Source organism: Peromyscus leucopus, chromosome 6, assembly GCF_004664715.2.
Source record: "Peromyscus leucopus breed LL Stock chromosome 6, UCI_PerLeu_2.1, whole genome shotgun sequence".
Lineage (NCBI taxonomy): Eukaryota > Metazoa > Chordata > Mammalia > Rodentia > Cricetidae > Peromyscus > Peromyscus leucopus.
Genome location: NC_051068.1, coordinates 126,120,764 through 126,138,572, shown reverse-complemented (window position 1 = coordinate 126,138,572; position 17,809 = coordinate 126,120,764). Strand labels below are relative to the sequence as shown.

The following is a 17,809-nucleotide window of genomic DNA, read 5'->3' as shown; positions in this document are numbered from 1 at the left end:
TTAGGATAACAGTCAGTGAATTTTAGCGAACATGTGTAGCTGTAGAACCACAGCCTCCACACGTATGCTGCTCTGCACACTCCAGAATGTTCTCTGCACTTTCGTAAAGCAATGCCCGTTCCCCAGCTCCAGCACCCGCTGTTGCTGGACTGGTTCCGTGTCTGGAGGTGGACTTCTCCCCAGCTCCAGCACCCGCTGTTGCTGGACTGGTTCTGTGTCTAGAGGTGGACTTCTCCCCAGCTCCAGCACCCGCTGTTGCTGGACTGGTTTCTGTGTCTGGAGGTGGACTTCTCCCAGGACATCTCAGGAAGGGAACCGCATTGCCCTGCTTATCTGTACCCATTCTTCTCACTTCTGTGTGATAAATGTGACTGTGCAGAGGCCAGCTGGTGACTTTTTGAGCCACTCTAGTTTAGAGCTGTTGTGATGAGAATTACCAAAACTGTTTAGGAGCCTGTGTACTTGTTTTTCTTTTTCTTACACATTTGTTCAAGTATAAGAGACTGACTCCTGGATGTAACGATAAACTTTTCCATGTTCTGTATATCATCATGGAGTCCCCCGGCAGTGGCTGACCACATATGCTGAAACACAAAGCTTATTATTGGCCATTAAAGTTTGGGTATGCTTGGAGCTTTTGGGCATGATTAACACTACTCTGTGATGACTGGCTTTGGTAACCTACTGATGTGCACATTTGGCATCCATTGCTCTTTCTTTCCTGAAGTGTTTTCATATGGTCTTAGTGTTTAGCTGTAAGAGTGGTTTGACTCTAGATGAATCTAATGTGAGGTTGCAGTGACATTCATCTGTGATCTGCTCAGCAACAGCTTTAAAGAAGACCAAAGATTTTTCACTTATAAAATCCCTCTTATCAAACTTCTGTATCATTTTAATATCTGGTCTTAAAATATTCAGAGATATCTTCTCTTCCTATGACATGCTACATGAATATCTGACAGGCTCAGGTTTCACAGCTGTGATATCTGCTTTGTAGTTTCTGTGGTCTACAGTGTGGGATGAATTTGCTATTTTTTGTTTAGTTGTTTTTTTAGTATCAGCATTCAATTGTTTCAGTATGATTTGTTAACGTAAACTACAATTTTCCAGTAACTGGCTTTAGTGCTTTGTCAAGAATCAGCCAAAAATATTCATATGTATTTCTGACACTTTTTTATCCACATCAAAACAGACTCCTTCCATCCATGCATCACCCCCACTCTCTCAATAGTTACCACCCAGTCAACATTGGTGTTCCAACTGCGTTCTTTGTAAAAGTTGCTCTAGTTATGTGGGCTATTTTTATATTCACTATAAATTTTAGAAGTGGCTTGTCCGCTCAGTAAAGGGAAGCTTGGAAAATGAGGTACCATGCATTTGGTCCTTAGACTTAATGCACTCTAGTTGAGGCTGAATTCATGTTTCAATCATATTGTTCTCAGAAAACAGTCTGTCTCTCCCTGTGCTTAGATCTGCTTTAATTTCTTTCAATGAACTTACAATGTTATATAAATCCTACATAATTTTTAGATTTAACTATGAATTTTTTATTTTTGCAAGCCATTTTATTACTTTTTAGTTTAAATTTAAATACTTCATACATGAGTATGGTATCACCCGATTCCACCCCTCATTCCCCCCTTCAGTGTCTTTTTGTCCCCCATCCCATCTTAAATACATGACTCCTTCTTTAATTATTATTTCATATACAAAACGAACATGTACTCATATAAGTGTATGTATCCCTTTTTGTAATTACTTTGTTTTTTCAATAAAATTTTCCAAATATCTCTGAAATGCAGTGACCTCCATCTCCTCTACATAGTGTATTCCTCCTTTTCACATGCAGAATACCACACAGTATTGGTTGGTTGGTTGATGTTTGTTTTGTTGTTGTTGTTGTTGTTTGGTTGGCTATTGATTAGTTGGTTGCTGTTTGGTTGTTTGTTGTTTGTTGTTTGGTTGGTTGTGGTTTTCTAGTTGGTGGTTGTCTTCTGGTTGGTTGTTGGTTGATTGGTTGGTTGTTGGCTGGTTGGTAAGTTGGTTGATTGGTTGTTGATTGGTTGGCTGGTTAGTTAATTGGTTGTCAATTGGTTAGTTGTTGTTTTGTTGGTTGGTTTGCATTACTGGGACTAATCACAGGTCCTCAACATGCTTGGCAAGTGGACTGCCACTGAACTACCCACCTAGGACAGATTATAGCTATCCTTGTCACCAGTTTTGATTGCCATCTTTTCTTTACCAATTGTTAGTTTCAGCATTCTAAATGTTCTTGTTTAATTGAATAGTGTCCCTCACTTGAAATCCTGATGTCTATCCTGTGTTCCAAAAATAACAAAATTCATAAAATCATCTCCACAAATGTCCAACAACTACATGAAAACAAAATTCCCAATACCCTTAGCCATCGAAAAAAAATAATATAAAGAGGATAACCCAATTGTGGTTAGAATGACTTTACCAAAAACTCAAAAAGTAACAAATGTTGTTGGGGTTCTAGAGGAAAGGCAGCTTAGATACCTTTTCAGTAGGAATATAAATTATTACAGTCATTGTGGAAATGCCTTGATAAACTAAAAATAGAGCCACCATATTATTCTGTCTTTCCTGCACGGGGGCATATATCTGGGAGGAAGTGAAATTAGCATGCTAAAGAGACACTGGCATTCCTGTGTTATGGCAGCAACATTCAAAATGCTGAGATATAGAGCTAGCACCAGTGTGCAGATAAATGGATAAAGGGAATGTGATCACCCCACAGACAGAGTGAAATATCACTCAGTGGTAAAGAAGAATGAGATTCTGTCATTCCAACAAAATGGATGGAACTGGAGGACATCACGTCCTGTGAAATAAGACAGATTTAGGAAGGCAGAAAAGGAGAGGTTGCAGCAAAGAAAATTAGGTAATGAGTACAGAAAGAGAAAGAATAAGTTGTGGTTTTCCAAAGCACACCAAGTAATGATAATTCACAATAAACTATTATATATTTTATGAAGACATAAAAGATCCTTGAAACTTCTAAAAATGAAGAAAAATAAGGAGAGGGCGGTTCAGTTGGTGCCTGGTCCGACACGTGCATGTGTCACACTTCATTAACGTGCACACTTAATACACGCTGGTCAGGAATGAAATTCACACAGTAAACCATCCAGAACCCTCGTGTGACTGTGTCCCTGCTTTCCCCACCAGGTCCTCCCACCACCCTGCCATCACTGCTCATCACTCTGCCTTTGCTTCCCCTTTCCCGTGTGCCGTGGATGTGTTAGTTCCTTTTGATGAATTCTCCCCCACTTTGTTTATACCGACTTTGTGTGTTGTTAGATGTCTCCAGCATAACAAAAGGTTCTTCCTCACAGGGATCTGTAATTCTCTAGCACCGAGCTGCTTGTACTTTGCTGCGCCCCATATCACCACTACTGCTGTGTTTATTGTTTGATGCTCCTTAGTCTTGTCATTTTCTCTCTTGCATAAACCTTGTGAATCCTGAAATGATCAACTGAAGGAGCTGAAGACCCTGCCTCCAGAAATAATTACTCTTTTTAGGGGAAAAACACTATTTAATGTAAAAGAAGTCTTGCTTAAGACCAATCTGATTCTAGTGTTTCAGATATTAAAACTTATAGTACTTTATTGGAAAGAGAATTCATTTATGATGGATGCTGAATTTTTAAGAGTTGGACAGTGACCGTGCATGAAGAAACAAGACTCTAATATCATCACGGTGGTTAGGCAATCTAGCATATGCTCAGCAATGAATTGTATACAGCACCTGACTCAATGTGACCATACCCCAGCACTTATGAGAAGCAACAATCTGACACAGCTGGAGACAGCCTTGTCAGTTATGCGTGGGGCTCATCCTTCTGTACTCTGCAGCATGCTAAACCCCCAGAAATCTAAAAGTAGAACTCCATTGTTAGCATTGACTCTAACACTGTGATAGATACACACGCCCAGGAACTCAAAACTAGGGAGGGTCTCTTTCAGTAGCACATGTTCAAATTAAGCTTTTAATCCAAGTTTTAATAAGAATTGAAAACCCATCACTTCCAACACATGGAGAGTCAAAACAACCAATGCCTTCAGGGCCAGGGGACATATACACAAGCTCAGTCCCAGGGTGTGATGTCCATGGGACTACATGCTCGGGCCCCACGGGCAGCCACCTCACAGATGCTGTCTGAGCTTGCTGAGTGTCAGGCACCACAGGTGTGCTTGCTCGCTGTTACTAGATGAACTGACTTCAGCTCATTTGTTTCTTTAGCTATCAAAGGGTTTTTAAATGCTAGTACCAACTTAGTTTTCTAAAAGAAAACATTTCTCAACTGATGCTGCAGAAGTGTGAAGGAATCCACGTGGGCACAGGGCACATGTCTTATAACCTTTGACAAGTTGAGGGCTGGAGCAGTGGCTGGCAACAGTCAGTACTCACTGGACAGGCTGACAGTAGTCGGCACTCACTGAACATTTCCTAAAGAGGAACCAAGTGTTTCTCTTGCCTTCACACTATCCACAGTGAGGAGGGAGGCTCTGAAAGGTACCCTGTAGAGTAAGTCCACTGAGAGAGCAGAAAATGATATCAGTAATTTTCTATGCCATAAAAAAAGCCTGACCAAAACATGTTAGAAAGAAATTATTATTTTATTTTATTAAATTATTTTATTAAATTTTATTAAATTATTTTAGCTCACAGTTTTGGAGTATCTTAGGCTGTCATGGGGAAGACATGGACAGTGGCTCTGTGCTGGGCAGCAAGAGTATGGGTCAGAGCTAGTTTGCTTGGTTGAAAACCAAAAGCAGAGAGCAAGGCCAGAACCAGGGGCCAGGCTATAACATGGAAAGGTACTCCTAACGAGTCCTTCCAGTTCCCCCAGCTACACTCCATATCCTAAAGTTTTCAGGTCCTCCCTAATTGCACTACCAACTGCAGAACTTTAAAACATGAGTTGGTGAAGGACGCTTCACATTCAAATAATAACTCCTGAAGAACTCAAGATGCTCCCGGAGGGGTTTCTTGGCCAGACTGATAGTAGGAAAGAGTGGAAAAGATTGTTAGACCATATCCCACCTGAATTTCATCTTTCAAAATTACTTCTCATCAAATAAATAAATAATAGAATGGTAAGAGGCAGGTATTCCAGCAGAAAGCAGAGTTAACAAGCTTCAGACATGTGACAGAGCCATCTAACTAGGGAGGAAGCAGGGTTATGCAAAGCAGTGGTTACAAAGCTCACGCTGTCCAAGTAAAACTGGAAACAGAGGTGAAGCCTCTTGTGTAAGTCAGGGCTCTATAGACACAGAGTCAGTAGGAGGTATCCACAAGTAGAAAGAAAGAAAAGTAGATAGATAATGACAGGTAGATAGATGATAAATAGATGATAGATGATTGTAGACAAATTTCTTATTAAATAAAAAACATGGAGCCAAATATAGAGGTGAAAGCCTTAGAGATCAGGGAAATAGGAATAGCTACCAACCAACTTTACCTCACCATGCTGCAGCTTCCAAAGAGAGCTACTTCCCGTCTACCCGTGCCTTTATTGCCTTTGCTGTTCTGCCCTTTCATTGGCTCTTAGCCCAGCTACCTCACTACCTTGTCACTGCTTCTCTGTACAAACCTCCAGCTCTCTAAGGTTGGTACTGGGATTCAAGGCGTGTTCCCTACTATGGCCTTGAACACACAGAGACCCTGCCTGTCAAGTGGTCGAATTAAGGGTATGTGCTACCACTGCCTGACTTTTGTGTTTAATTAAAACAGCTTGCTATTTCCTCTGATTCTCCAGGCAAACTTTATTAAAGCACAAATAAAATATCACCACAGATAATTGATATAGACTAATAGATGATAGATTATTGTTTGATTGATTGAAAGTGATAATGTATATGATTGACTGGTGATACATTCATAATACAGATAATAAATAGATATGAGAAAAGTTATGATGGAAGCTTGGTCACATGATTTTGAATTCTGCAAAGTCCTGCAGTCTGCCATTTGCCATCTGTGAAGCAAGTATGTACTTCAATCTAAGTCCAAACCACTGAGAAGCACAGGGAAAACTATATCTACCGGGGTATGTGTGTCCAGGAACCCGAGTCCTGATGTCCAGGGACAGGACAGCACTGATGTCCCCATTTCAGAGGGGAAAGCTAACTTGCCTGTCCTCCTCGGCCTTTCACTCTCTTGGGCCCTGAGCAGATCAGATGTCACCTGCCTAAACTAAGAACAGATTGCCTTTGCTGCATCTGTTTGTCACAATGCTAGCCTCATCTGGAAACAACGTGACATGACCAGATGCAGCATTTTATGATCTATCTGTCATCCCTTGAGCAAGTCAATAGTGCCATAAGTCTTATGCATATCAACACTGGAAGCCACCGTATAATTTTAAGAGAATTTAAAATGTTCTTTATTCTTACTTGGCAAAGGCTGGATCAGAGTTCAGGTCAGGGGACCAGCTTTTCTTTAGAAATCTGAACCACTCTAACTGGAGTGGTAGCTTGGATGGAAATGGGAAGGTTGGTTAGAAGACTGGAAGATGTGAACAAAAACTTTCCAATGGGTTGAAGTAGAAATACAGTGGGGAGTGAAACATCAAAGATGCCTGATGGATATAGGAAAAGAACAGATCTGTGAGAGAGATACCACTGGAAAAAGAAAGAGCTGAGATATGGAGACAAGCAGAGAGTGAGCTGAGCACGATGAAGGAGCTTGTTTACCTGGCAACTAAGAGCTACCCTGGATGCGATTTGGAGAAAGAAATCAACACCTGCTTCCCAGATTTGATTTCTCTTCTGGGCTTGTCTTCTCTAACACATCACAGGCAACAAAAGAAGATGCCAGATGAGTTAACCCAACAACACGCACTTTACCTAATCCTGTGTTGTCCCCAGCTACCCAGTCATGCAGATCACCCTGAAATCTCAGCTCGAGTCCAAAGAACAGCCTCTTTTGCTTTGCTTTCTCCAGAATGGTGCCAGCTGGTTCACAAGGAAATGTGACTCTGCCCTGGATTCCTTGATGCTGAGCTCTTGCTAAGTCTGGGAGGCATCAGCGAACGAAGAACATCTGACAACTCACTGTAGCCAAGTCTAGGGAGAGACGGAGAGACTTGATAGTGAAGGTTTAGTTCAGAGCCATGATCTGGAAATCCCAGAACCAAACACAGCCTGTGGCCCTGGGGGGGAGGGGGCAGTTTCACACACAGCCTTTAATGAATGACAGCGTACTTTACTTAGAGACATGCTTATGCCACAGGCTGCATATGTGTAGGCACTGAGTTCCCCGCTCCTCTTTAAATAGTGGTTCATTGTGTCCACCTTCTACATGATCTGGATCCTAACACATCCTGAATATAACAATCCCAGATTGGATAAGCACACTGACAGTATGGACAAGCGGCACGGGAAATAGAGTGGGGTCAACCCCGCATTTGCTGTGCTGATCCTTATCAGTGTATCACTGAAATGAGGCGAGTCAGCTGATCACCGCTTGCATCCTGGGAAGAATCTAACTGGTCCAGTAGATGCTGATCTTTGTGTGACTGTAGCTGATGCCAATGCTCTGCTGCTTCCATTGTGCTGATAGAGACTGCACCAAGGACAGGCAATGACACTGATTAATGTTTTAAAAATTAAGGCATGTGGGGCTGGAGAGCTGGCTCAGTGGTTAAGAGCACTGGCTACTCTTCCAGAGGTCTAAGTTCAATTCCCAGCACCACATGGTGGCTCACAGCCATCTATAATGTGATCTGGTGCACTCTCCTGGCACACAGGTATACATGCAGCAGAACACTGTATACATAATAAATAAATAAATAAATAAATAAATAAATAAATAATAAATAACAAATTAATGCATGCTTAGTGGCTGTTGTGGTTTGAATAGAAATAGCCCCAAAGAATTGTGTATTTGAATGATTGGCCCACAGGGAGTGGCACTATTGGGAGGTGTGGCTTTGTTGGAGGAAGTGTGTCACTGTGGGCGCAGGCTTGAGGTCTCAGATGCTCAAGCTGTGCTCAGTGTGGGACACAGTCTCCTTCTGCTGCCTGTGGATCAAGATGTAAGAACTCTCAGCTCCTTCTCCAGCACCATGTCTGCCTACACTCAACCATGTCCTACCATGACGATAATGGACTAAACCTCTGAACTGTAAGCCAGCCCCAGTTGAATGTTTTCTTTATGAGAATTGCTACTGTCATGGTGTCTCTTTGCAGCAAACTCTGACTCGGATGTACACTGCAGTCCTGCCCACTCTAGCCAGAGGTCGACAGGCAGTGCCACTTTAACACAGGGTGTGTCCTGGCTCTTCCTGGAGTTGCAGGACACTGCTGCCTTGACTATAGCCTTAGAATCAATGGTGTGCAACGAGCTGCACTTTGAGGAGCACATGCACACAATCAAAATGTAAGATGTTCTATAAGCTTTTTCTTGGTCAATGCTGACAGATACTTACTTTTACTTTATTTTTTCTCCTATACCCCATTGTGTGTGTGTATGTGTGTATGTGTGTATGCTATGTGCATGCGTGTGTGTGTGTGTGTGTGTGTGTGTGTGTGTGTGTGGTGTGTATGTGGTGAGTGCATACATGTGTATGTGGTGTGTGCATGCATCTGTGTGTGTGTGATGTGTATGTGTGTGTGTGTGTGTGTGTGTGCGCGCGCGCGCATGCGTGCGTGTGTGTGTGTGTGTGTGTGTGTGTGTGTGTGTGTGTGCATGTGTGTGTGTGTGTTGTGGTGAGTGCATACATGTGTGTGTGTGTGTGCATGCATGTGTGTGTGGTGTGTATGTGGTGAGTGCATACATGTGTGTGTGGTGTGTGCATGCATCTGTGTTGTGGTGTGTATGTGGTGAGTGTATACGTGTGTGTGGTGTGTGCATGCATGTGTGTGTGTGGTGTGTATGTGGTGAGTGCATACATGTGTGTGTGTGGTGTGTGCATGCATCTGTGTGTGTATGTGTGATGTGTGTGTGATGTGTGTACAATGTGTGGTGTTTGCATGTACATGTATGTGTGTGTGCATTCATGTGTGTGTGGTGTGTGTGTATGGTGTGTATAGTATGTGCATGCATGTGTGTATGTGTGGTATGTGTGTACATGCATTGTGTGCGTTGTGTGCATGCATGTGTGTATGGGGTATGTGTACTGTCTGTGTGTGCATGCATGTGTGTTTGTGAGGTGTGTTTGGTGTGTATGTGGTGTGTGGTGTGTATATGCATGTGTATGTGAGGGGGCAGTGTGTGTGTGGCATGCATGTGTGTGTGTATGGTGTAGTGTGTGGTGTGTGTATTTATGTGTTGTATACAAGTGCATGGAGGACAGAAGAAGACCTGGGGTGTCTTCCTTGACAATTCTCCACCATTTTTTGATACAGGGTCTCTCTCACTGCAACTAAAGCTCACCATTTTACTAGATTGGGTGACAGGCAAGTTCCTGAGATCTGCCTGTCCCTGCCCTACCCAATCCTGGAACTGCAAGCATGTGTGACTATGTGCAGCTTCTACATGGTGCTGGGGATTTGCACTAAGGTCCACCGTGTTCACACAAGAGATCCTTCCCTGGACCTCTTTTTTCTCCTTACAACAGGAATTTTTTTTTTTTCTAATTTTACAAAATAAGCCAGTGAGGGATTACTTAGGAGCTCAGAATCCAGTACATAATTAAGTATGTGTAAGAAATGGATGATTCATTTATTGTGGAGAGCTGTGATGCCACTCTTGCCCCAGGATCATGCTGCATCATGAGCTGGAACTGATGCAGAGAAGGCAATTGGTAGCCTTCAAATTTGCAGTAACTCACTGTAACGTTTGACTTTCTCTACCCAAAGACAACCTTAAAAAGACCTCAGACCCCTGATGATCTAAATAAAGCAATAAACAGCCAGTGGTGTTTTAACATCTCGCCTTCCAGGTTCAGATTACAAAGGATTGCTGAACTCTTAGATTTGTTGTTCTCAATAACAGTGGCTGTTAACACTTATCAGGAGTCAACATCATGCTGGGTGTTTCAGATATGTGTCAGGGAGGACTAAATCCTGTGCTTTGGGTTCTGTTAGGGCAGGCATTGATGTCACATTGTAGTGAGGACACAGCCCAGGCCCTGAGCCCATAATTGTCACCATCAAACTGGCTCTTCCCGCTGAAACTCATGCTTAGGAAAATTATTACTTGCTGAGACAAACTGCTTAATTGGCTCTCCCAGGGAGTTTAGAACAAAGCCAGCCTCAGAGTCTGGCCTCCAATTCTCCACGAAGGGCATTTCTTCACAGGCCGTGATGCTTGTTTGCAGATGCCTTCATCAAAAGATTATTGAATGAGTTTGCCACGAGGTCTCAACAATTCTATGCTGTAATTTAATAGCCCACTGGACAAAATATCCATCTCACAATGCCTCCGGATGCTGGGCATTGGGTTTTCTTCTGAAGCATAATAATGAGTTTAATAACAGTTAACATTAGTCCACCATTTCACTCATTCATGGGATGCTGAGGAGTCCAGTAAAGCTGAACTAAGCACTGCTGGTGTCACTCTGGCTCATCACATCTCTGTCCGCTCAGTCGGTATCTTTTTGAACGCTTGTTTTTTGCCAGTTTCTACACTATGCTCTGCTGACACGCCCTGACCTCAACAGGTTCATGACCGCGGTGCAGACGCAGGTAAATAACCAGGCAGCTCAGTAGTGGGGGCTGAGGAGTGTCCAGGAAGGATGCAAGACAGAGCACACCTATGCCAACATCCAGAACAAAAGATTCCACAAAAGAGAAGCAGGTCAGCAAGACAAGCCATGCTGTAGAACTTAAACATGAAGGCATCAGAGATTGCAGTGATTAATTTCTTAATGACCCATTTGCTCACCACACTTTATTGAAAATAATATACCAGATTTCCACTTGGACTTACAGTTGCATAGACTATTCAATGCCTTTTGACTTTTTAATTTACTACTATCCTGTGTACGAGTATGGATGCAAGAGGGTAGCACTGGCAGCTGTGTGGAGAACAGGACAACTTCATGGAACCAGCTTTGTCTTTCCATTCTAGGTTCTGGCATTTGAACTTGTCATCGGGGTTGTGTGGCAAGAGCTTTTACCACCCGAGTGATCTCAACAGGCCCATAAGTACTTTTTGATATAGGAATTATGGAAAAGAGAGGGTTGTCACTGGGTGTATGTGACCTGTTTTTCAGAGATGACACTAATGACCGTTTTCTCTATCTTGAGCAGGTGTTGATAGACATAGAACAATTCAAGACCTCTAATTGGCTCTTTGGTAGAAGAGACCCTTAGGGCTGACTTATAATAGTATGTTTAAATCTCATTGCTCAAGATAATGTGAGTCAGAAAAACTATTTTCTAGAATAGTGCTGTTCAATATGGAGACAACTGAGTATGGCTATTTAAAAACTGTATTAATTGAAACTATACAAATTAAAAATTCAGTTTCTCAGTTTACATTTCCATATTGTGAGTGTCCAACAGTCTACTGCTTACATATTGAACAGTGCAGAAGGACATCCCCATCACTGCAGAGAGATCCAGTAGGCATCTCTGTACAGTGCAGAAGGACATCTCATCACTGCAGAGAGATGAAGTGGGCATCTCTGTACAGTGCAGAAGGACATCTCATCACTGCAGAGAGATCCAGTGGGCATCTCTGTACAGTGCAGAAGGACATCTCATCACTGCAGAGAGGTCTGGGAGCCAGCTCTATACAGTGCATGCTAGTTATATTCCAATAAATTCATTTACTGAGAGTAGAATTTTAAAAATACTTGCACAGTTAATTGTTGCTTCTGTTTTAAAATTTGGACTTATTCTCTTTAAATGGCAAAGTTTTCTTTTCAAAAGCAGAAACCAACATTTTCATAAATCATTTAACATATTTTCTGTAACAATAAAAAATGTATTTGATGAATAGGCTGACAGTCACTTCCTGGATCTGAGTACCAGGAGACTTCCCAGCTGTCAGAGCAGTCTGACCACAGGCAAGACTGAACGACCATCTAAAAATGGCAACTTGCGCTTCTACAACCTCCCTGGAGCTACAGTGTGGACATTCAAGTGGAGGTGATAATGAGTACCCTCATGACCAAGGGTAGAGCAGAGGGAACTCCAAAGGCTTTCAGAATCTGCTTTCAACAGTGAAGAAACAAAAATCACTCATCAAAATGGGCTTTTCAGACACACTACCAGATGCAAATAACTTATTCTCATGCTTGATCTCAGAATATGAAAGAACTTCTAAAGCAGTTGCAGGAGACAGGCGTCAGTTTAACCCGTTCCGAGGACAGTCCTCCTCCACCTACCAGGAGACCTGTTCATGCTCACTGGACTGATTTCTGTGCATTTCCTGGTGCTGGGTCAGTATGATCCAGTCACTGGGTAACAGACTGCAGTCATAAAATTAGTGGTAAGAATCTGTTGACTTGGAGGCTCTGAGTTACTTAATCCCTGGGAGAACTGAAAACAGTCCAGAATAACCAATAAAGGGGTTCCCAGTACCCTACCACAGGAGCTAGGAAAGATGCTTTGATAAATAAGAATAATCTAAACAACAAGGAGCTATAGCACTGCCTTTTGAAGAGATTTTCCCCTGGCACAGTGGTGGTGATAACAATCTTTTACACTCACTAGTGAGATCATTAGTTAATACAACTATTTAGAAAATAGCTTACTAATATGAGCTAGTCTCAAAAGTATTCATGTCATTTGACAAGCTATTTTCACCCCTTAATATACCATAAATGTCTAATCTATAATATATAGAAATTCCCATTAAAAATATTCTTTGAATAATTTCAAATAACCCGAAATTGAGAAGTGATTAAGTAAATCACAGTAAATGCAGTCATTAAAATGTGTTAACACATAGTTTTAATAACATGGAAAATGCTTAATTGCTTAATGCTTTAATTTACGAAAAAGGAACTACATAATCATATGTCAACATAGGCTCAATCATAGATGGAAAAGAGGAGAAAGTCTCAAAATAGTTTAACAAATATTTTGACAAAGATCATTCACCTGTAATTGATTTTCCAGACTCACAGCAAAGAAGCAGACAATAGCTCTCTATAATTGATATCAGAATCTTAAAGAAAAGAAAAAAAAAGCCTCAGCATGAGATGGCTATGGTCAGTTTAACTCATTATATGGGTAGAATAGTTTTCTTCTTTAATAATAACATTATATATTTTCTAATTCCTTAATTTTCTCAATTTCTACAAAGAATGAGTATTAATTTTACAATTGATAAAACTGGGTCTTGATCCAGAATAATCCAAAAAGCAACTAATTTAAGTTACTTTGAGGGTAACTTTACTGGAATTAGATGGATACACAGATTTCAGTGGATGTTTGATATAGAAGATGTCATTTGAGAGTTATATCTCAAAGCCAGTGAGATATAAGTCAATGCTGCATTACCATAGAGCCAGAGTGCAGAGTGACATGCAAGTCCCCCCTGCCTCTGGGTGGAGCACCTTTAAGCCTCTAACAGAGCAGCCTGTGTTATTTGTCATTTCAATTATCGTGTGTATAGAAAAAGGATATACTCTGAAATAAAAGCTCTCAATAACTATGAGGTATTACTTAAAGATAAGAATGACAAACTCATCCTGGGCTCAGACATTAGTACCTGCTTTGAATGACTGTTGAGAGATCTTGAATTTATATCTATATCTACCATGATGCTTGATAACAAAAAAAAAAAAAAAAAAAAAAAAAAAAAAAAAAAAAAAAAAAAAAAAAAAAAACTTAATGAAAAAAGCCAATCACTTTCCTTCCGGGGGTGTGGTAATCAGTGCTTGAAAAGAGAGAAGTGTTGTTGGTTGTTTTTTCTCTTTTACTCTTTTGGGGGCCTGCCACTCAGCTACCAAATAAATCACACACAGAGGCTTATTCTTAATTATAATGCCTGGCCTTAGCTTGGCTTGGTTTTTTCTAGCTTTACTTAACTTAAATTATCCCATTTATTATTGGTGAAATTATTAAGGCCACTCCACATAGTTAAAAGGGAGGTTTATTTTGTGGGGTAATGTGGTGGTATTGTGTTCCCCAAAATATTGTGCACCCTAATAAACTTATCTGGGATCAGAGAACAGAAAAGCCTCTAGATATAAAGGCTAGAAAATGGTGGCACTCACACCTTTAATCCTAGCATTCCAGAGGTAGAAATCCCTCTGGATCTCTGTGAGTTCAAGGCCACATTGGAAACAGCCAGGCATGGTGACACAAGCCTTTAATCCCAATAAGTGAGCCTTTAATCCCAGGGAATGATGACAAAACAGAAAGATATATAAGGTATGAAAACCAGAAACTGGAAGCTTTGGGCTGGTTAAGCTTTCAGGCTTCTAGCAGCAGTTCAGCTGAGATTCATTCTGAATGAGGACTCAGAAGCTCCCAGTCTGAGGAAACAGGATCAGCTGAGGAACTGGCAAGGTGAGGTGGCTGTGGCTTGTTCTGCTTCTCTGATCTTCCAGTATTTACCCCAATACCTGGCCTCGGGTTTGATTTTATTTTATTTATTTATTTATTTATTTATTTTTTTTTTGGTTTTTCGAGACAGGGTTTCTCTTGTGTAGCTTTGTGCCTTTCCTGGAACTCACTTGGTAGCCCAGGCTGGCCTCGAACTCACAGAGATCCGCCTGCCTCTGCCTCCCGAGTGCTGGGATTAAAGGCGTGCGCCACCACCGCCCGGCGGGTTTGATTTTTATTAATAAGACTTTTTAAGATTCATGCTACAGGGTAACTTACAAGTGAATGGATAGTTTACAGAGTCTGGGGAAGGGCGTGGCGCAGTCCGGTGGTGTTCTCTGGAGAACTCTGCTGGGTCTACCTCCAGCATCCAGGGTCCAGGACTAAGAGAGCTGGCGCATCCAGATCTCGGGCCTTCAGGGTCCTCTCTTGGCCCCACCTTGTAGGTGTGACAGTTACCAAACCCTCAATGGGGGTTGGAACTTCCAGATCAAGGCTGGAATGGCTACCCACTACAATCTACCTTTTGCCTCTGAGCTTTTCCTGTTCTTACTTCTGTAAGTCTTACTTTTACTACTACTCCATGGCTGACTGTGTGACTGGGTGGCTAGGCTGTGGCATCCTCCTCTCCTTGTTCTCTTGCTCCTTCTTCTTCCAGAATGTTCCTTCTATTTATTTTCTCTACCTGACAGACCCACCTATCCTTTCTCCTGCCTCACCATTGGCTCTTCAGCTCTTTATTAGACAATGAGGTGTTTTAGACAGGAAAAGTAACACAGCTTAACAAAGTTAAACAAATGCAACATAAACAATAGTAACACACCTTAAAATAATATTCTACAACAGAGAAATACAGAGCAATCAGGAATCTACAACCCCATGGTGCAGGGTCTAAGATGAGCAGGATTTAGAAGGCCATGCTTCCAGGAAGAACAAGGGGGTTCCATCAATGAGCAACTCTAAGAGTGGTGAGATCTGCCCTCATGCAGTTAACCAACAAGTAATTTTTCAGGATTAAAATGCAAAATCTTAATGTTCCTATATCAATAATAATATTTAAATTTGACCAGGCAGTGGTGGCACATGCCTTTAATCCCAGCACTCAAGAGACAGAGGGAGTTGGATCTCTCTGAGTTCCAAGCCAGCCTGGTCTACGAAGCAAGTTCCAAGACAGCCAGGCTACAAAGAGAAACCCTGTCTCGAAAAACAAAACGTGATAGAGGGAGACATCACGGGGATAGGGAGAAACCAGCTGCTAGGGAAGTTCCCAGGAATCCACAAGAATGACCCCAGCTTAGACTACTAGTATAGTGGAGAGAATGTCTGAACCAGCTTACCCCAGTAGTCAGATGGTGAATACCCTAACTGTCATCATAGAGCCTTCATCTAGTAACTGATGGAAGCAGATGCAGAGATCCACAGCCAAACACCAGGCTGAGCTCCAGGAGTCCAGTTAAGGAGAGAGAAGAGGAATTCTATGAACAAGGGACATCAAGATCATGATGGGGGAACCTACAGAGACAACCAAACCAAACTAATGGGAACTCATGAAATTTAGATCAACACCTGTGGAGCCTCCATGGGACTGGACTAGGCCCTCTGCATAAGCAAGACAGTTGTGTAGCTTGATCTGCTTAAGGGCCCCCTGGCAATAGAATCAGGATTCATCCCTGGTGCATGAGCGGGCTTCTTAGAGCCCACTACCTCTAGTGGGACACTTTGCATAGCCCTGAGGCAGGGGGAGGGGCTTGGACCTGCTTCTAATGTACCAGGCTCTGCTGACTCCCCATAGGAGGCCTTACATTCTTGTAGGAGGAATGGCGGGGTGGATTGGGATGGGGGAAGCTGGAGGGGTGGGAGGAGGGAAGAGGGGGATCTGTGATTGGTATATAAAATAAATAAAAAATTGCTTAATAAAAAAGAAAAACAAAACAAAAACAAAAAATTAAACTTAATATACATTTTTCTAAAGCAATATAGATGTCCCCAGATATGTAAAGTCCAGTGGTAATCCATGCATCATGGTGCATAACATAAATGCATTAACCTTGTATTTAAGACATTGTGAAGCCTTGAAAATCATTATCACACTTACTTAGGTGAACAAAGATGCATGTGAGCATGTGATGGAGCACACATGGAAGTCATAGGGCGGCTTGCAGGACGCAATTCTCTCTTCCCACCCCGTGGGTCTCAGGAATCAAACTCAGTTGTCAGGGTTGGTGCAGACACCTTTACCCACCCAGTCAGTTGTCTTGCTGACCTGACACTGGAATTTTGTCCAGTCTGGCCTCCAGTCTACTTCCTATAGTGTTGTGTACATTTGTGTGTTTTGGGTAGCCTGAACTGCTTGCTCCCTTCTTTCTCCATGAATTCTATCTGCTCACTACATAGACCCAACTGTCGAATGGATGGGAAATAAGAAAGGTAAACTTAGTGTGAGTTATCGCCTCTCCTTCATAGGTCAGAGGTCCTGTCGAATCCCATGCAAGTTGCCTTTGGATGAGCCTTGTCTCTTTCAATATTTCTGGAATAAGAAAGTGAAGTTTACAACCTTGTTTTGCAGCAGCTGCAGCGGCAGACATGGCATACCACCACATCAGACCTCCCATCGGCTACTCCATCCCCAAGTCCATCTCATCTCTGCTGATGCGGGGCTGGAATGCATGTCCTGAAGTGAGTGACTTTGTTTCCTCTTATAAAGTGTGTGATGTTCCAAAGCCCATCGCAGACTGTGGCTCTAACATCTGTGTCCGGCGTGTGTCGAAAGAGCATGGTAGGGAGACTGGCCTGCCCTCTGTGTCTCCAATGACTGGGAGGACTGAGCAGTTTGGATTTCTGTGTTGCCTCTCTGGTTTTGAGCTGTTCCTCACAGCTGTTTAGGAAGAGAGAGACCTGGGATTGAGAGGTGACACACGGCCATGTCAGCTGCAGTTTAATTAGCTTGAGCCACACTGAGTCTTTTTCTAGAGAAAAGACTTTGGCATAAGATGGACTCAAGATGGCTTTTCACATGATGAAGCAAGACTGCAGGAGAGCCCAGGGGACGAGGTCTTCAGCTGCTGCCTGAATCTGGCAGCACCAGCCACAGCAGCTCTTGTTCCCTGTGTTCTCAAAGGATAGGGTGAGTCTTCACTGTCTCGCTTACACTGGCAGACAGCAGTGTCTATGGATCTCTCTTGCTCAGATTTGGTCAAGACACCATGGGTCTCTCTGAGAGGGCAGGGGACCTTGTTCTGAGCTCTCCATATGTAAATACTAGAAGACTCTCATTGTTCAGGACAGCACGTCTGGTCTTGTCTTTTCTTCAACAACCTTGATTGGCTGTTCT

The 17,809-nt window shown here is 42.4% G+C and overlaps 1 protein-coding gene across 5 annotated transcripts in view; it reads left to right on the top strand.

The window, feature by feature from the left end:
• Positions 1 to 17,809, top strand: part of LOC114702493 (serine/threonine-protein kinase TNNI3K) — a 273,778-nt gene that overhangs the window by 181,719 nt on the left and 74,250 nt on the right. For 4 of the 5 annotated variants that reach the window (XM_028882930.2, XM_028882931.2, XM_028882932.2 and 1 more), the window contains exon 21: positions 17,045 to 17,154. In XM_028882930.2, coding sequence (XP_028738763.1) covers positions 17,045 to 17,154 — 110 coding nt within the window. Of the gene's footprint in view, positions 1 to 4; positions 1,798 to 17,044; positions 17,155 to 17,809 lie in introns of those variants that run through there. The other variant, XM_028882935.2, reaches the window with a different exon arrangement.